Source organism: Sinocyclocheilus grahami, unplaced genomic scaffold (genome assembly GCF_001515645.1).
Source record: "Sinocyclocheilus grahami isolate Dianchi unplaced genomic scaffold, SAMN03320097.WGS_v1.1 scaffold790.1, whole genome shotgun sequence".
Lineage (NCBI taxonomy): Eukaryota > Metazoa > Chordata > Actinopteri > Cypriniformes > Cyprinidae > Sinocyclocheilus > Sinocyclocheilus grahami.
Window position 1 is genome coordinate 592,744 of NW_015505969.1, and position 21,799 is coordinate 614,542.

The window sequence follows — 21,799 nt, forward strand, 5'->3', positions numbered from 1 at the left end:
GGGGGGGTGATGGAAAATTGCGTCATATTCACATGCTTTTTCAACGATACGCCATCTAATATCAATCCAAAATGTTTGGATCTGTCCACTTGGACCCAATTCTGAGAAAAACTAACAAACTGCAAGGCTAACTACTGAATATAAAGACACGTAACGCACGTATGCATGCATCCCAATGGATTATTTAGCAGCTAGCAATAAAAAAACATAAGATTAATGTAAGAGAATGTGGCATTTTAGCTTTACGATTCACCAAACTGCTGGGGTTTGTGATTAGTGGCAGCGGCAGTAGCGTGTCCCAGTACTCAGGAAGCTCTCGGGGATCTGATCGAATGTTAGAGAGAGACGTCTGTGCCGTCAAAACCTAATGCTTATGCACCACAGCAGATAACAGGCCCGCACTGTCCACCAGGGTCTTTAGAGTCTCAGAATGAGCTGTCAAATGAGGCAGCACTAACTCTGCTAATCCACCATCTGAGGAAAAGCCGCAGCCAAAAGGAGTAAACAAATAAATAGAAACATTAAAAAAGAACCACGAGTGTGATTAATCGAGTCGAAAGTCGCCGGCACTCTGGTGTCTGCTTTGAAGTAATGTTTGCACTCTCACGCAAGCATGACCACTTTTTAGCGCTTGTCAACAGCCAACTCGGGAATCAGCAGAAAACAAAAATGTGGAATTTTTCTCATCTCTTTTTATGCATACAAACAACCATTATTTAATTTTTTTTGAGATGTCAATTGCTACATGAAAGAGGAAATGTTTTGCAGTTAATTATAACAAAAAACAAAGATTACTACAAAGAGATGTGTTCATAACTGTGCTTTGATGTGATAGCTGTGATGCGATTTAATTCAAAGCAACAAAACATGAAACACAAAACTAATGAAAAAGATGTTGATAACATATTGCTCAAAGCAAAATGCAGCTGCAGTCCTAACGTTTAAAAATAAACTTGACTGTTATATTTTCTGAAGAAATCGGTGGGGTGGTGCTTGTTGTGTAAAAATAGCCTTGTGCTAATGATTGTAAGGGTGTTGTAAGTCCCTGCTGAAAAAAAAAATGTTTGTTGGTCTTAACTGGTCTCCCTGTGTGGCCAGACTGATCTGTTTACTGTTTTTAGAATGATTTTGAGAACTTTTCAAGGTATTATTTGGTTTGTTTAGCTTGTGGGTCAGCTGGTCTTCTAGCCTGACCAGCTGACCCACAAGCTAAACAAACCAAATAATACCTTGGCCAGGATGGAAGACAAGCTAAGACCAGAATAAACCAGCAAAAAAAAAAAAGGTTTTTAGCATGTTGCTGTGCAACTGCAATTGAGTTTTGGCTTGGCTGGTTGTCTTATCTAAACCAGACCTATTAAAAATACTGCTTAAACCAGCCTAAGGAGGTTAGCTTGTGTGTTTTGCTGGTTTCGAGGGAGTTTTGGAAACTTATCAGTTGGTGATGCTGGGATACTATTTGACAAACCAGCTAAACACCATTAAAGGCTATATTTTTCCTCAGGCCTTTCTTGGTGAATGGTCAACTTTAAATGTTGTTCATGTGCATTGTTTAGTAATACCATGGTACTTCAATGCATATTTATTGTTTTTAGAACATACGGTTCTTGAAAGTTCTGGAATCACAAATGTAGTTATTTAATTTAGCTATACTGGCAAGCCCAGTTTCTGTAAATAATATATTTTAATTAGTATTGCATTCTGTTAATACTAAATAGGGGGCCTTTGAATATTGTGTTGGACTGTTAGGGACCTTCAAATAAAAACAAATTAAAAAAAGATTGAGAAACACTGGCTTGTTCAAATCTCTCACCTTCAGTATGAGCAACAGTAATAACTACAAACAAGTTATATTTATATATATATCCAAAGAAAAAAGCAAAATAAAGTGTGCATTGCCACGGAAGATCCTTAGCTGTTATTAAAAGAAAAGGTCAGGACTAAAATCGGCATGATATTGAGTGAGAGTGCAAACTCTTTGCCATACCAATACTAATATGAAATGCACATTAATATTTCAGCTGCAACAGCAAATCAGTGCAAAAAAATAACATGCAATTTGTGACGAGTCACATTCGCACCTGGCATAACGCTCATGAAGTCACGTTCCAAAAGTTTACAAACACCTTCTTTTGTTTGGGATCCAATAAAGATTCTCACTTTCGTTTGTCTGTCTTTCGCACTACACTACATAAAGGTGTTAGCATGCTAATTGCTTTAGTGAAAAAAACTAAACAACTAATTATTAGACTATTTAAACAGAATAAGTGGATCTCAATAACGCACAAAGCAGTACCTGGTTCAACGTCATCAAGGTTAACACAGCCACAGTTAACACAGTTATTCAAATACTATAATAACTATTCATATTCAAAATCAAAACTTAAAATGTTGTAATAGCCTTTTCTTAGCATTCAAAGCATCTTTTTGTCTGTTCACTGCTCAAGGTCAGGTTCTTTAACCTCATCTCTCTGCGGCTGCTATCTCACACCATTGAACGCCATACGCCTTACACTCTTAAAAATAAAGGTGCTTCAAAAGGTTCTTCAAGCGATGCCATAGAAGAGCCATTTTTGGTTCCACAAAGAAGCATTCAGTCAAAGGTTCTTTAAAGAACCATCTCTTTCTTACCTTTTTGTAATCTGAAGAACCTTCTTTCACCACAAAGAACCTTTTGTGAAACAGAAAGGTTCTTCAGATGTTAAAGGTTCTTTATGGAACCATTTAGACAAAAAGGTTCTTCTATGGCAGGGCTGCCCAAACTTGGTCCTGGAGGGCCGGTGTCCTGCAGAGTTTAGCTCCAACTTGCCTCAACACACCTGCCTTTAAGTTTCTAGTATGCCTAGTAAGAGCTTGATTAGCTGGTTCAGGTGTGTTTAATTGGGGTTGGAGCTAAACTCTTCAGGACACCGGCCCTCCAGGACCAAGTTTGGGCAGCCCTGTTCTATGGCATCGTGAAGCACCTTTATTTTGAAGAGTGTACTGAACTCCTCCTGTAAGGGAGAAAATATCTCATCTAATAGCAATCTGATTTAACATCACTTTGTGGGTTGATAATATGGCAGCAGTGCTCAGGGGAAACAGTTAAAAAGACAAGCGAGGTGAGGGAGATATCGCACTCCAAATATAAAGCCTGCTTGTGCTTCCCTTGGGGTCGCAGGAACGGTGATGCGCCTTTAATTTAACCGAACTGAGTGGTCACAAGAAACTGACTCACAGATCATCATTTCAAGTTCAAATCGGATGCAAACGAAAGCCTCAAATGACCTCAAAACACTTTTACCATAATGTATGATTTGTAAATGAATACATTTCGATGTTTGCATCACATTGCTTTTCTAACGTAGTAAACTTGCTTGATAGCTCACCTGGTACTGCACCATGAAGATTGCCAGATTAACATTCATATATTTCGGGTTAAACCTGAACATGCTTTTAGCGCTACTAACTGGACATTTCACGTTGACAATTTCACAAAACTTGAGTTATGTATTATATATATATGTTTTTTATAAAAACACAACTGCAACCAGCCCAAGACGCATCGTCTGTTTTGCTGGTTTTGAAGGAGATTTTAAGATGGACTACTAGTCAACAACCCAGTTTTTTTTTCCTGGTCTTAGCTGGTTTTTCATTAGATGAATGGTCAACTTTGAAATAGAGTTGTTCTGTACATTCCTTGGTGCCCATACAAAATGATACCATTTTCACAAAGCAGAGCATTTACTCAGTACTTCAAGATAAATTAAAGAACACCATAGTATTGAATATACATGTCTTTAAAAAACTACGGTAACACAATAGCACTTTCTTGGTAGGTACAGTCATATTCTTCACAGCTCAATATCACCATGACATCCAAGTCTAATTTAGAACTGAATATAACAAAATACACCCAAGATAAACAATATACCCCCCTTTTTGTCAACCAGCCACGCTGTGCAAACCGTAATTATCAAGTCTGTGACAGATGCCCAATGGAGCAGCATACACACTATTAGCCAGATTGAAGCTGAGCATATTTTTTCGAGATGAGACAGATTTTATCATTAAATGCCCAAAACTAAAGTCCAAAACTCATATGCTATGAGGATACAGAAGTAACTTTGTTTAACTGATTGTCTGCTGAGCTTAAAGTTACAATGAGGCTCTATAGTAGCACATTTGTCTCATTGTCAACATCCCCAATTACAGCAACACTGATCACTCCCCATGAGCCCCTCTTAACCTCAATCTTCCAGCAGTTCAAAAGCAGTTCAAAGTTTCCAGCGAGTACTAAACCTCAGAAGTGGCATCTTATACAGGCACTACAAAGAACCAACGCAGAGGCAGTTTCAGTCAAATTAACCAATCATAGCTTCCTCGCTTCAAACAAAAATAAGGGAGAGCAATTGTAGATTGTGCCGTGCGCGTACATCAAGCTTCTTTTCGGATCTTCTGATCCCTTTCGCCCTTCAAGTTTGCACCACCGTTTTCAAAGTACAACAGAGATGGTCTCGACACACCTAGTTCTGCAGGAAACTGTCAATTTAGCCTATACAAACAACCGCAAGAAGTCACGTAATGCAAGAAACAAAGGTGGAAATGCTAATCCACCGCTCCCAGCGATCAGCTTCTATTTCCCAATTGCTCAACATGCGTGCTGAGCCCCCATAACAGGCATTAACACACAATCACATGAAAACATTATCAGTTATACAGCTCCCAGGGAAAAATTCTGATGGATGGCACCAGCTTAATCATGCATTTAAAAAAAAAAAAAATTGTACTGCCTCTAGCAAAACAATGCTGCCGTTCATTTTTCACCTCAGAGCACATTTCATGTCTTTTTTTTTTTTAAACCTTTATTATCATGACTTATTTTTTTTATATATATAATGGTGAGGGGTCTCGATAGACAAGATGTATCAGTCTGTAATGACAATGCAGGAAGAAACTGAGCAGGTGACATTTTTTGAACGCTTGGGGTCAGAAAGATTTTTTTCCCAAGAAATGAATACTTTTATTTAGGAAGAATGCATTAAATTGATTACAATTGACATAAAAAAATCATTTAAATGCTGCAAATAATTTATATTTCAATATTACAGTCCCTTTTGTAAAAATTTGTCAAAGAAAAAAAAGTTTCCACAAAATATATATTATGTATTATCTTCAATGATAGAGTATATGGGTTAGGGCTGCACGATTATGACAAAAATCATAATTGTTTATTATTCCTTTGAAATTGTAATTGCGATTATTAATTTACGATTAAATTAATGATGTTTACACCTTTGTCTGAAGCAACTGCATCTATTTTTATATGAAAATAAACAAGCTGAAAACACTAACTGAAAAAATGTTATTGCTTTTCTAGTATTAAGCTTCAAATGTCAACATCGGATTGGTTTCTCTTTAAATAAAAAGGTAAAAATATGCATGGTATTATAATGTTATACTAAAACTAAAATTAAAACAATGGAAAAACTCTTAAGATAACATGTAGAAAGAAAAAAAGCATCTTAAGCATGCAGAATAACATAAGTGAACTTTGTATGATTAATTGCTGCTTTGAACGATTATGTAATTGTGGCATCTGTAATTGTAATTGCGATTAGAAATTTGATTAATTGTGCAGCCCTAATATGGGTGTTTAGTAACGCTTTATTTTAAGGTTAATTATGTATAATTACATGCAAGTAACCCTAAGCCAAACCCTAACCATAGAGTAAGTACTCAGTACTTAATATTACTCAGTACTTAAATGTATAATTACACTGTAACAAGGACACCTTAAAATAAAGTGTGACGGGGTGTTGGACTTCTATGTCAAAGGAGTTGATTTTCATTCAAAATAACCATTTTATTTATTTGTGTGTTTGTTAAATGAACGTCCACATTAAACCATCAAGGAAACTTTTCTTTCTATCACACCCATCACATTTACTTTTGCTATTTTACAAATGCCGATTATATTGTTTTACCTTTGTTCCAGTCTCAGACTTTTGTAAGATATGAAATTTCAACATAAAAAATATGAATTACATTGTTTAAACCTTGATAACATAAGCAAAGGGAAATAAACATTACCCGCTAAAATATGTTTTTTAAGTGAAAACCTTTATAATATTAAAAAATATGATCATTATGATTATCAGAGGTGAATACTTTTACTACAACTACTAACAACAACTATAATAATGCATTTATTATAATAATAACTTTAACTATATCATCCTGTCCTAATTGTTATAGGACTTTTAGGAGATACTTTCTTACCCAAAGCAGAATATGGTAACAAGAAGAACGTAGAGCAAAATGGGGTTAAGGGCTTGGTGACAATATCAAGTCCCAGTAATTTCCCCTTTAATCGAACCACTCTTTCCGGTAGTTGAACCCTTAACATTCAGTTTTCTATCACAGATATTTAACCACCCCATCGCATTCAAAAACACACCAATGAAGAAATCGATTAAGTATGTCATTAAGATGAGCCCTAGATCGTAAACAAATTTAGATATGACTATCATAGCCATTTTGAGCTGGTGAATGTCCATTTATTTGCGTTCGATTTACGCTAATGACCTGAACTTTGAATAGCGCGTATTATGTTACCATGTGATGTAGCCGTAGCTGAAAATATCCTGCTGATCAATGCAACCTCAGTTTTCCCTGTCGCCCATGCTGAACCGAATCCCACACACTGAACATGAACTTTTCGCAGATTAAATAAAGTGAAACTGGTGCTTTTATATCCTTTTTATGCTTTAAGGAAATGGGTGACCAGCACATTCTTCAAAATATCTCCTTTTTGTGTTCTATGCTAAAAAATTAAGCAATAAAGGGTTGGAATTACATGAGGGCAGGTTTTGGCTGAACTAATTCTTCAAATGTATGATCTTGGGATGGAATAAAATGACAGCACTTGAAATACCCATAAAGCTCATGCAGTGAAGGGTCTGTGGGTTCTGACACAGTTTGCACTTTGCCCCGAGCAGCCCTTATGTCTAGAACAAGGTTCGGCTTGCTGCTAAAAGAGCAGCCTATGCCTGATCAAAATGACTCAGCAATGGACCTGACCGTTAGCGCCTGAGGAAATCTGCTTCCAATGAGCTCTAAAAGCAACAGCAATGTGAAATAAATTAAACATCAAGAAAGCATTATTTATTTATTTATTTTAATCTCAATGTGACCTAATGCATTACAACGGCTTTGCTTTCCCAGTTGGTGCAAGGATCAATAGAAAACCAAAAAAAAATATGTTTTTTTCTTTCACTTGCATAAAAGGGTTGTGATGGTATAAGAGGGTTCTTTGATAATGAGTAATTACAATACTCAAAAATACCATAATATTTCCAGTGCACTTATTAAAATTAAACTATTGAAATGTGTTTTTCTTAATTGAAATAATGCTGAAATAAAATCTAAATATTAGATCAAAACTCTTTTTTTTTTCCAGAGTACTACAATTACCAAAATTAAAACTAAATAAATAAAATAAAAACAAAAATAAATTTAAAGGTAGATAGAAATATTAAAAATAAACTAAAACTAATAAAATGGCAAAAGCACATACCAAAAACACTGGAATCATTGGACTACTAAAATAAAATTAAAATAAATAAAGCAATTATAAAAAATATGAAAAACTCCAAATAATTAAAAAATAACACTGAGTATTGCCATATTACATGATCACAGACCTAAAAATGTACATTTAAATTTGTTAGTCTTAATTCAAAGTGATAAAACACAAGTAAGTTGGACAGGTTTCAGTTAGCTTGCCCTTTAAAGTGCACGTTATTCAACATGAGTTTAAAAAAACAAGTTTCTGCTTGGATGAACAGAATAAAAAGCAATTTTGAATTATGTCTGCTTTACAACAGTCAAACAGACGCCTAAAGCTGCGAATAAAGATATACATGGAGGGCATTTTCTTTTTCACAGTCATCAAATCCAGTTTAACGCGCATTAGCCTCACCTCAGCGTTTCACGGCGTTCAGACAGACATATTCCATTTTCTTTTTAAGTCCATCACTGATGTCTAGGCATAAAATGTGATGCAGCACAAAAGAACACCTCTGTCGTTTTAAGTAAGAATCTAACAGCTAAAAAGACGCAGGCTACAGTGCAAAACAGACTATTTATAGGTTTTCAGGGAGACTGTGGAGCAAAAGGCAATTAGTGTTTCGCTGCCGGGCCCTTGATGTGTGATTTCTAAAGGCTGTTAGAGTCCCTATCAGAGTTTGGCAGTGAATATGTATAAGGGACATTGTAAACAAGAGCGCGATTAAGGCTTAACTAGACTGCGGATATAAAGAGTGCCAAACTCAAGCGTTTAAACGCGAGAAATCTTGAAGAAAGATCACGTTTCGCTCTCAAAAAGTCAAAGCTTGTGATATAGCTATATGGATCCACTAATATATATCCACAAAATTGTTTAGGTCCAGACACCAAAGAACGCTGCCAGGTGGTCAAAAGAGCCCAAGTCTCAATAATACTCGGGTCTCTAGATTTGGATTTCTTGTCTATTGTTTTGTCATCTGTCAAGCAAAATTTGAACATTAGAGCTTAAAAAAGAAAACCGCATAATTTGAGTTATCATTAATGAATGGGAAAAGTTATGTGCAGAAATGTAATACTGACTATGAGTAAAAGTAAAAGTAACACTATGAAAATAATAAAATAAAATGGTAACACTTTACAATAAGGTTCATTAGTTAACTACTTTAGTTAATATGAACTAAGCATGAACATGAACTTAGCTCATGTTAATTCCAACATTTACTAATGCATTATTAAAATCAAAAGTTGTGCTTGTGAACATTAGTTAAAACACTGTGAACTAATATTAGCTAACAATGAACGACTGTATTTTCATTAACTAACATTAACAAAGATTAATAAATACTGTAATAAATGTATTGTTCATTGTTTGTTCATGTTAGTTAATAAAATAAAACACACACACACACACACATGTTGTGTTTCCATGTTTTATGGGGACATTCCATAGGCGTAATGGTTTTTATACTGTACAAACTGTATGTGCTATTGCCCTACACCAACCCTACCCCTAAACCTACCCCTTACAGGAAACTTTGTGCATTTTTACTTTTTCAAAAAAACTCATTCTGTATGATTTATAAGCTTGTTTCCTCATGGGGACCTTAAAAATGTCCCCACAAGGTCAAAATGTACTAGTATTACTATCCTTGTGGGGACATTTGGTCCCCATAACGTGATAAATACCAGGTACACACACACACACACACACACACACACAATTACATTTGCTCCAAGTTTACTGACCTTCCATTAAAAACACTGGTTATATGCTGTTTTTTTTTCAAATTCCTCTGAAGTCTGCACAACTGAAAGGCCATTCATGAAATATCATTTAACTGCAGTTTTTCAAAAAGATAATTGTATTATTCAACTACAAGAGGTGCTTATCCTGGTTTAATAAATGTTTAAATCCTTAACGCATGAAATAAACAGCTAACATTTGCATTCCCAATAGGAAGTTCTTACTTTATAAAAGACTCGATATTTCATGCTGAGATTGTCCATTTATTCCTGCAGTTTCACTGAGCGGTTCCTCTAATCAGACCCTGCTCCTGACAAGTTTTACTGTGACACTGTCTCAGTACAATGTGACCTTCTATGCAAGCAAAGACACTCATTGGGCCCTTGGGGACCGTTTGGAAGCACCGAGCTTGAGGAGGATGGATCCAGGATGGCTGCCTGCTCTGTTTGGGCCACTAATCTCATCAGAAAGCATCTGACCTCTTCTAGCTCCGTCGCATAGACATGCCTTGGAGATTATTACTGAAAAATGCAAAATATGTTAATTTTATTGCGGTTACATATGGATAATTCATCACTGAACTATATTACTTCAGGGAAGAACTGGTTATTCTGTTTATTATCATAAACAATTTATGAAAAAAATACATGCATAAAAAATACATCTGTTACAGTTTGCCATGTGTTTTTTTTTTTTTTTGCACTCTGCATCACACTGTGCTTAAGGATGTGGTAAAAATGTAGCAACAAACTATTACATTGTATACTGTCTCTTGTAGCTTATTGCTTATATTTAGAGACTGGATCACAGTTTGCCACTGGCCAATCAAAAGGAAGCAGAGACTTTCATGCATCATACTATAATTACTTTATTAATAATAAATTAATCTCTTTTCACAGCAGAAATATTGCACTTAATCCATCTGTAAATGTAACGGAGCATTGAATAAAATCCAAATTTGTATAAGAAAGGTCACCAGATAATGAAATGAAAAATATTAGAAGTGTCATAGACATGGCCTAACAGAAAGTGCACACGATCCAACATGAGTTTTTTTGCAGGCAACCTGAATTTGAATCTGGCATTTGTAACAATGGTTTTGCTTTTAATACTGACATTGTTTTGAGCCGAATGTGAAGGGATGGATAACATACCATCACTCTTAAAGTTATGTATAGCACTTGGAGGTTAGTGATAAACCGAAAAACACAGAACTCGAATTATCATATTATTACATCGCATTTCCATAAATAAGCACTCATGAGATATTTTTTTTTTAAACAGAAGCATTTCAAAAATCAAACTAGAACGTCACAAAATCCGCCTCTCCCAAACCACCCATGCTTTCCATATAAAAGGGGCATCACACATTCAATCTGAATTGACGTGGTGCTAAACTGGAGACGTCCCTCTGTGCCTGGTGCCGCAATCTCAGTCGAAGTGTGAAGAGAGCGTACAGACATTTGAACTCACCGTTTTCTGTATTTTCATGCTCGGTGTCAGTAAGGGTGAGGTTAGAGTTGGCTCTGCTGGAAAGGCAGGAGCTGCGGCCGGATTTGGTGTTGCTACGGCCCCAGAGTCGGACGGCGTGCTCGGGGGACATGATGCCATCCGTTTCTGTGTCAGCGTCTGATCCCACGCTCACGGAGTAGTCGCGGTGGGGAAGGCCCATTTCTGTCCTATAGGCTGCCATATGGGGCGGCACGGGATCTCCAAAAGCCATGTCTCTGAGAGAGAAGTCCGTCCCTGATACAAACACACAAGGACACGATGAGAGAAAATACAATCTGTGTTATGCATACAAGAACAGACTGCAACAGCAGGGGTCTGGAAGTAAAAATGCTATTCATTTTCCACATCTCATTTCATGACTTTCTTTTTTTTTTACAATAACAAAAACCTTTCTACAAAAACCTACCATGAGGTCAAAGATTAAGCGAAGATAGAAATTTCTAATAATAATAATAATAATTATTATTATTATAACAATAACTAGTATTTTCATTTTATTAGTAGTAGTATTATTAAAAAGACAGTACAATATGAACTATTAACTTAGAATTATTGATTGCACGCATGAAACCATATAACAATATATTTTACAATTATTGCAACAAAAAACATACTAATATATGGAAAATATTGATGTGATTTTTACTTCCAGAACTTGACTACTGCACTCTGATGCTAGCATCTACTCACACAAAACTATGGATCAAATATCTTAGTGAAAAGTTAATTTTTTATTCTCTCTCTCTCTCTCTCTATATATATATATTTTTTTATTTATTTAAATTATTTGGCACTACATTCTTTTTGTTTTTTTTGACCAACAGAAAACTGCTTGGTTTGAAAGTGACTTGTGTGTTAGCTGCAGTATAGACAAATATACAGTGTCCCTTTTTTGCCTCTGATATTTTGCAGAAATTTCACTAATGTATCGTATAAGGGCAGCTTAAAAATGAAAATATACATTTTTAGTGTTTTGAGGTGCATGTGATGTAAAATTCATCACCTATTTTGGTTGTATTTCTTTATTTATGTACTGTTTCACACTCTAAAAAGAAAAAGAAATGGTGAGGACAGAACAACAACAACACATTATTTGAAACACAACAACAAACATACGCTGCATTGACAAGCGATTACCCACAACTAGAAAGGCGTTTTTATCAGTAATAACCTCTGGAGAGAAACTGCGCAAACTCTGGACAGGGATGAAACATTTTAGTATGCATGTGTCCGACATTTGTGTGCACACACACTAACAAAAACTGAAAAGCCATGCGTTCGCTTGTACACATACGCTAAGCATTGCCGTCAAAACTTAAATATATTTTGGGATTAACTGTGTAGCCTACCATTCAGAACAGCCTTTGGGCTAAAATGTGAAACTATGACGTCTTAAAACACTGTCAAGTAGACAGCTCATTAGGTTTTGATACTCATTACTATTTATCACAACAGAACATCTTTTACAGAGCACCTGACCTCATATATGAGGTCATCAAATTACAGAGAACATGCAATATATGAAACTAGCCGATATGTAATCAAGCCTAATGGGAAGTTTAGATTCAAAATGAAACACTCAAACCCACTTGAGTGTGCAAAAACTCAGTAAACATCACATTCAAAGTACACTTGTGTCTGGTAAAGTCCAAAGGTACAAGAAAGAGGACGCCGTTTAGATGAAGCTAACGGCAAATTATAGATTTATGCCCGAGAGTGAGCGCGATAATAGTTAGCGCGGCTGAGAGCAACAATGCATCTAGTATTCATGGAGGGGAAGTGGATATTTTTTTCAGGTCACCATCAACTGGACACATTAGAAGGTCATAAAAGACATCAGCGAATCAGCATTCACGGCACCCCCCTCTCATTAAAGTCCCAGAACGCTAATGGCAAAGTTACAACACCGCATTCGGCTTTCCTTTTATCTCCCTGGTTTTAGATGCAGCTTTTTCAGAACGGCTGGAATATATTAGCGACAGATCGAAACGTCACCGCAGTTTAATTGCTCGAATGCAATCAGTCTCTCAAGCGTATCTGAAAGATGTGCTGCGGATCTCGAGTCTGCGAGATGAGCTCCCCCAAAGCATATGATAGTTTGTCTCATGTTAACAAGCACATGTAATAGATATGTGCTTTAATATGAAGCAGGCAAGTAAAATGATCAAGGGTGCAGCGTTCCACACTTCAAAAGAAACTAATAAGCACACAGGTCATGTATCAGGGATGATTACGATTTAACTGCATTCTTGCCATCAAAAGTTTTAATGCACTTCATTTAGGGAAATCATCATGCCGAAAAATCTTTCATATTTTCTTGTTTTATTTTATATTCTCTCTGTTTACCCCAGGTATGCAAACTCATCCGGGGTGGAAAAATGGGATTCCAGTCCCTTAGGGTTAAAAACTTAGTAAAGTTTTAATTTATTTGTTTATTTTAACAGCTTAAAAAACTAAAAATCTCTCTTTGCTTCACTTGTCTCAGGCTACCTTCGCACTGTTGTTTTTATGGAACCCATTAAGTATGACTATACATTAATAATAACAATAATAATAATGAATTATTATTATTATTATTATTATTATTATTATTATTATGTTTGTATTAAAATATTTATATTTTAATTTGAAAAAAAATTATACCAATCAATCAAGAAATATTAAATATATTAAATAATATGATATACTACAGTAATAATGGTATTGTACTGTAAAATCTGAAAAATATATATATAACAAATATATAATCAAATTCATTAGCATTACTTAGCAATAATAATAATAATAATATATGTTAAATGATTATTATTAGTAGTAGTAGATGTAGTATTAATATTTAGTATTTCATATTTTATTATAAAATTAAACAAATCAATAAAGAAATGCTATATTTACTATATAACATTAAATATCACTAAATAGTAATAATACTATTGTACTGTAAAATCTGAAAAAAGTACAAATACAAATAATAAAGTAATAAATAAATATGATGATGATTATTATTATTATTAATAATAATAATGTTATTTAAGGTGACAAGTTTGGTGACAACCATAGCGATCCAAATTGTTGTGCTTTATTTCTTCCAATGGAAAATAGGAGAAATTTTCAAATGTTAATTCATCTCTGATTTTGGGTATGAGGAATTAATTTCAGCCTGTTCTAAAACAAAGCTATCGCACAACATTAGAAGACTTGAAATATAGTGCACAAGTCATGTGGACCACTACCATGGTGCTTTTAAGGTTATTTTTTGGGAGTCTGAAAGCCCCAGGTCGCCAATAACTGTTGTATGGAAAAGAGCAGCATGAACATAAAAATTATGCATCTGTGTTCCTCAGAAAAAATAACAGCATTTAGTTTGGAACAACATGAGGGTGAGTCTTTTCATGCACAGAATGGATTTTGTGTCTGTCTGCTGTAAAACAGATATGAAAAATGCAGGCTGCTGGCCGAAGGTAAATTCTGTGGAGACATGCAGCAATCAGAAATGCATTATACTTTAATAGGCCAATTATAATGTAATAAATAACAATTCACTTCTGCAAATTAGGCCGGATTGCTTTCACAGCAAATGCAAACCAAACTGGAGTCCATGCAAACTATAACCCACGCAGACTTAAGTGCAATTCTACCCAAGTCTGAAAAAACACCACTAAATTCTGTCTTGGAATTGCATTTGGCGGCACTAATGGCACAGAAATTACTCATTTCTGGTCATAGGATGCTACATGCACTTTTACAAGTTGTTTGAACTGAAATGTATGTTGGCAGTGTGTACACAACCACCACATAATGATAAAAATCCACCCAGTGTTTTTTTTTCTATCTACTAAAATGTTTACCCCTTTCTCAAATCGAGCTGATCTGAGATGCCTGTCTGTGTGACGTCACACAGACAGGCCCCTCCCACAATAGTTTGATTGACAGCAGCGTTTCAGCACAGACTGGACTGGCGTCTTACCTTAGACCCGCCCTGAGTGAGCTGTCATCAGTCCGCCATTGTTTCACCGCTGGAGCAGATGTAGACAAGAATGACTCCTAAGCGATTGAGGTGTTCTGATGTTGGATGTAATAATGAACATAGTAGTCCTCATTTACTCCCGACATCTGAGCCGCTGAAGACGCAGTGGATTAAAATGCTACAAAACGGCTTGCTCTGAAAAGAGCCGTTTTTGACAGGGTAAAAAAGAAATTTTAACCAAACTATGTTACAGACTTTTCATTAAGACCCTAAAGAATCATATCAACTTGTGGAAAATTGGCATCCGATGACCCCTTTAAAATGCACTTTTTTACCAAGAAGATCCGACATGTGAAATCTAGTCCCGCTCACCTTGCCTGCTGAACTCATCGGCTTCATGGTGCACCACGTCTTTGACTCGGCTGCCATAGGGCAATCTGGAGTCCTGGTCAAAAGCTTTGAGGGTCTCGCTGGAGCTGTAGGACTTAGGGTTGAGCTTGCCGTCCTCGCTGTCAGCTGAGGAGCTGGTGTACCGGCGCTCCGTGTCCCGCCTGGAGGTCAAGGAGCGGTAGGGTCTGCGTTCTTTCACTTCCATGGCAACCTTGTCTCTTGTCTTAACATCAAAGGGAGGGAAAGAAGCCAGTTCAGTCCGTATGATTCTGCAAGAAGAAACAGATGGGGACAAAAAGACTTGGTTAGCATGAATACCGCTTTTTGTAATCTGTTCTTTACAGCTAAACCTACAATTAAAACTTAATCATCACTACTGTTCAAAAGTCTGGGATCTGTAGTTTTCGAAAGTTTTTGAAAGAAGTCTCTTATGCTCACCAAGGCTGCATTATTATTACAATTTAAAATAGCTTTTTTCTATGTTAATATATTTTAAAATGTGATTTATTCCTGTGATGCAAAGCTGAATTTTCAGCAGCCAATATTTATAGTCTTCATGTCACATGATCCTTCAGAAATCATTCTAATATGCTGATTTGGTGTTCAAGAAACATTTCTTCTTATTATTATTATTATTATCGGTGTTGAAAACAGTTGTGCTTTTTTCAATATTCTTTGATAAACTGAAAATTTTTACTGTCACTTTTGATTAATTGAACGCAACCTTGCTGAATACAAGTATTAATTTCTTAAAAACAATCCTACTGACCCCAAACTTTTGAATGGCAGTGTAATCAGAAATCTTCTTAAAAATAATAGAATTTAATGAAGTTATAATAAAATATTGGCAACATAAAAATACAAAAGAGCACTTGTTATTCACATTTAATCATATCTCTTCATAGGATTTGACCACCTGGCTATTTTAGTGTGCCACTCTGCACGGCAGGCAGCTGAGAGAAGCTGGCTTTTTTGTGACAAGACCCTAAAGGACTATAGTTTAAAAACAGAAGCTTTCTACTCTTACAGAAAAACCATGTTTCCACATGTGTCCACATGGGTTTCACACATTTACACCATGAAAATATTCCAAAACCACGTTTCATGTGTGTTTTACATGTGTTTCACATATTTCACATGTGATTTTAACATGTGAAGTTCATATGGTTTTTACAATCCTTTAAAATAGTTCTTCCAGCCAGCGTGGCATTGTGCAGCACTGCAGCATCTCGAAAAACAGGATCCATTTTGATCAAATACAGCACAACAAATCTTGTGGCAGTAAACTTTACGACTCGAATCCCCTCCCTGTTTTTAACACGCCTCGGAGATAAATGTTGCACTTAACAGTAGATTTTTAAGTGGCAGGTGTCCTTCTGTTTGGTCTGCGGTTTATATAGCGAGTCAACGCCCAATGCAACAATACACCCTTATGACTACTTGCAAGCGTATATCAAATAGCAGCAGCTGAGACTCTGATAAAAAGGGTTACAAAAAATTACATGTTTCATGTGTGTTTTACATGTGTTTCACATATTTCACATGTGATTTTAACATGTGAAGTTCATATGGTTTTTACAATCCTTTAAAATAGTTCTTCCAGCCAGCTTGGCATTGTGCAGCATCTCGAAAAACAGGATCCATTTTGATCAAATACAGCACAACAAATCTTGTGGCAGTAAACTTTACGACTCGAATCCCCTCCCTGTTTTTAACACGCCTCGGAGATAAATGTTGCACTTAACAGTAGATTTTTAAGTGGCAGGTGTCCTTCTGTTTGGTCTGCGGTTTATATAGCGAGTCAACGCCCAATGCAACAATACACCCTTATGACTACTTGCAAGCGTATATCAAATAGCAGCAGCTGAGACTCTGATAAAAAGGGTTACAAAATATTACAATCCGGTCATTATTTATTCACCCTCATGTTGTTCCAAACCTGCATGACTTTCTTGGAGCACAACAGCAGATGTTTGGCAGAATGTTCAAGCTGCTCTTTTCCATACAACAAAAATGGTCTGTGATTTTATCAAGCCCCAAAAATAATAACATTCCAAGTCAATGTTTTTTAAGGACTGATTTTTTTTTTCCTTACCTAAAGTTATTGTATGACTTCAGAAAACTTGGAATACAGTGCACAGAGGCTCTTTTTATTCGCTGTGTCTTTTTTGTTGCTAAACAGTGAGAATCACCACCTATTTGTACGGAAAAGAGCAGCTTGGACATTCTGCAAAATATCTCCTTTTGCATTCTATGGAACAAAGAAATTCTCAAGGGAATGAAATGATATGAAGGTGAGTACATTTTCATTTTTTGTTCCGTTATTCCTTTAACACACAAGGAAAATGAATCTACATCATTGTCTGCCTCATTAATATTCCAGCCTCATCCTAAAATCCTCATTACAAAGCAAACAGCATTGTGAGAAACATTAGACCTTCATAATGCAAGCTTGTACGCAATAATGCATGCATCTCTATAACTAAATGACACTTTGTAGCATAGTGCTAAAAACAAAAGGGCGGAGAGAAATATGTTGGTGTAGGCGCACAGTGCCACCGTGAGATCACGCAACCTGACATCAATTTATAGGTCCCCTGATTTTCCTCGGACAGGATATCGCAGGGAACTGGAGAAGCGGAGGAGGTCTTAAACATGTCAATGTGGATTTATGAAGTTGATTAGAAGTTAGGTCATTGTTTTCTCTCAGGCTCACTTAAGATAGTGAGGTTGCCCTGCTTGATTCATTTCATTTCCTGGACTTCGGCTCAGATCCACATCAAGTGTTTCTGACAATACAAGGTTTACTATCTGTAATGGATTAAACCGCAGGCCGCGCAGTCTTCAGACATTTTAGACCAGCATTTTATTTACTGCAGCTGCTGAGAGCGCGCAATGTGGTGTTAAAAATAGAATAAACAATAAAAAAAAAATCTTTCGGAAATAATGAACACAGCTAGGACACATTTCATGTCAAAATAAAAAGGAAAAATATTTTGAATAAACAAAATGAAGCATGTTTTCTGTATTGTAACATTATTGTTGACTATTTTCTTGTAAGTAAAAAAAAAACAACGAAATATTGCTTATATTGTAAAGTATATTTGTAAAATAGTACTGTAAGCACTAACAATGTTAAGTTGTTGTATTTATAGTATGAGTATAGATCATGCTAGAATGATGAATTGAATCAAATATATCAATTATATTTTAATAAAAAATATTTTTCATTTGTATTAAATTCGTTTAATATTTAATAATAATAATTAATTCATTACAGTAATGACAATGAAATAACAGTAATGACGATTATAGATGCACAGCAGTAATAAAAATAATGTAACCATTAAACACAGGGGAAAAAACTGCTTCAACAAAGTCTAACTTTTCTTATGGCAAAATATAATTTCTTAAATAGAATTGTAAGTACTCACAAAGGTATTTTGCTGTACTGGATTTAATTCTTGTTTTAATATAAATAAAAACTATTAAATTATTTTAAAAAACACTGGGTTATGTACTACAGAAGTTTTTTTTTTCAGATTACAGTAATTGTCATGCAAGTAATGTAGTAGTGAAAAAATGTGAATAAAAATGATATATTATTCAGTTATTAAAGTACAAGTATGGATAATGCTATAATGCTGTACTGGATTAAATATTTACATTTTATTTTCATTTAGAAAAATATTTTACGTTAGACAGGATGATTTTCATTAGTGTAATGTGAAAATAAATTATCATTACAGTTATGACAATTATGTGGAAAAATTAAAATAATGCAATATATATATAAAATGCTCTCTGTTGTTCAGGTTTTGCTTTGTTTCCTTTGATTTCCCTTCATTTTAAACACAGCTGCAGCAAAGCACTCTAGGGAAAGTAGCAAATAGCAGATCCACAAAACAATCTGCTGCTCAGGTATCAGTTTCCTTATACATTCAATGCTATCGATCAGTCTGTATTCGAAAAATATTCTTGCACACCCCAAGCCAAAAAAGTATAAAAAGATCATGTGAAAAAACAACAACACATATGAGTGATTTCCGATAAGGGAATTACGTGACATTCTGACACCTCAACATATGGATCAGAAAAACAATGCATGCGTCACAAATCTGATCTATGAATTTCCATCCACTTGCCACCAGAGGTCACCCTTCCATGATATTGACTCTCGCAATCTCGTAATAAAAGCTTGCACATGGATCCTCACGCCTCACGTCCCGTCGGCCCTGTTACAGCATGTTTGAACATCTGCTATGCAGAAAGTAGGGTCTTGGTTAAATGTCATTAAAATCATCATGAAATCGCATTCAACATTTGCTTTCCCTGCTGTAATAGGACATACAGTATTTCTAGTTTTAAAAGCATATTTACAAAGGTTTTGCAGTGAAGGACTTGATTTTATCCATTGGGAATTGATGGAGCATTAAATGTGGGCGTTTTATGCCAGACGTCTAATTTGATTTATTTACTTATTTAACCAGGAAGGTCCCATTGAGATACGATATATCTTCTACCAGGGAGTCCTGGTCAAGATAGGCAGCAAAGGACAAATTTACAAAAATGATGATGAGCAAACATAAAACACGATTTTCTAAAAACAATACAAATCCTAGTCTGTTCTATATAAACAGACTTTAAAATATTTTTAAACATAGCAAGAGATGGTACAGATTCCATATGTAATGTACCTTGAAGTTTCTTCCATACATACGGAGCATAATGAGAAAATGCAGAACGACCTCTCTGTATGAAAAATCGGCATCTTAAGTAAGAGTTTATCTGCTGATCTGGTATTATTATTTGTGCAGTGTGTCAACAAACCAAATATATACTGTGGTAATTTACCCACTAAAGCTTTTAAAATAAAAATTAACATGTTTTTTTTTCCTTAAGCACAAAGTAGTCCAATTTGTCATTTCATATAAATTACAGTGATGTGTGCGGACACTTATACCAGTAACAAATCGTAAAGCAGCATGATAAACTAGAGATGCATGCATATAAATCATATCACCATAGTCCAATACTGATAGAAGAGTACTTTCTATTAAATGTTTTCGAGCAACAAAGGATAAATTTTTTTTTAAACAAAAATAAAAACCTACGGTTGGTCTCAGTTTCTTTAAAAGACTATCTATATGAGAACTGATACCAGATACCAAGATATTTGTTTTTTTTATAAATGATATTTATGTATACTGTTAAAACTGCCAATCTTATATATTGAACTTGGCAGCTTTATTTTGTAAGCTGCAACTGAGCAAATAAAACGATATTCTGAAGTATTCAGTGGTTTAATGAAACGTTATTGAATTGTTTATCGAAAACGCTCTCTGTTGTTCAGGATTTGCTTTGTTTCCTTTGATTTCCCTTCATTTTAAACACAGCTGCAGCAAAGCACTTTGTAAGATGCAGCCCTTTTAATCTGTGTACCATTCAAAGTTTGAATCATAAAATAATTTAATGACAATCTGGACCGTGTAAATATCATGTATTTAGTTTTTTTAGCATTCAACACTAATTTTAAGTTACCAAAAGAAATCTGAAATGAATTAAAAGCATTCTGTAAAGAGTCCATTGCTACTTTATAGATGGAGCCATAGTGTAGATGATAGTATCATCTGCATAAAAGTGTACATTTGCTGGCTCAACTCCTTTACCAACTTAATTTATATAGATATAAAATAAAATTGGCCCCAAAATTGATCCTTGAGGAACACCTCTCTTCACTATTAAAGGAGCAGAAACATAATTATAATATGATTTAGAGATAAATAGAGATAGAGATAGATTATATTGGTAATACCAAGGAACTTTGATTTATGGGTGTTTCTTCAACTTTGTGCACTTTTATGTTCCAAAGGTTGTTTTTTATTAAAACTAACACATTTTTGCTTTTTATTTATTTATTCATTTTAACATTAAGTTCACATTAAAACTGAAACTTTTCCCCATGTATTCAACATTTAAGAAGAGATAGAGAGAAATCAAGATACAGTATATCACTTGTGAATGGAGTGTTTTTGTTTAATATTTCCAAAAAACACTGTAACTACATTAAATGATGCAAAAAAATTGGAAAATTAACAGTGTGTATTTATGATATAAAATGACAAAGCAAGACGAAATATTTGATGATTTTATACCACAAATGTTTAAAATGTCATTTCCATTACAGTCATTTCATAACATTATTAAATACAATATGACATTTGAGATGTGGTGGAAATTAGAAAATATTTAATAGTGTGTATTTATTATATATACAATGCTAGCTATGAAATTAGCCTCAACACAGCAAAGTAGTCTATGATTTTATACCAAATACATTTTAGAATGTCATACGTTTTGTCTTCTGTGGTTTGAATGAACTTCATCCATCACAAAGCAAGAAAGATCAGACAGAGAGAGCCAGCAGGTTTGCTCCCAGCTGACCCATTGGCACATGCTAATGCAGCAGGGGTCAGATCGATCAGGGAATTCCACCTGGGGAAAATAAAATGAAAATAGATGCAACATGTCCTGCTGAAATTTAAGAGGCTTATTTGAAATCAACCAGTGTTGTTCAGGGGGTCAATAACCACATGACATCGGTCATGAGTTTCTCAAAAAAAATGACCAAAGATCAA

At 35.0% G+C, this 21,799-nt stretch overlaps 1 protein-coding gene across 1 annotated transcript in view; it reads right to left on the bottom strand.

The window, feature by feature from the left end:
• The window catches only part of LOC107561733 (teneurin-4-like), a 264,331-nt gene that overhangs the window by 182,460 nt on the left and 60,072 nt on the right, over positions 1-21,799 (bottom strand). The window contains exons 2-3 of the mRNA XM_016246207.1: positions 15,144-15,430; positions 10,766-11,038 (exon numbers count right to left, since the gene is read on the bottom strand). Coding sequence (XP_016101693.1) covers positions 10,766-11,038; positions 15,144-15,366 — 496 coding nt within the window. The 5' untranslated portion in view covers positions 15,367-15,430. The remainder of the gene's footprint in view (positions 1-10,765; positions 11,039-15,143; positions 15,431-21,799) is intronic.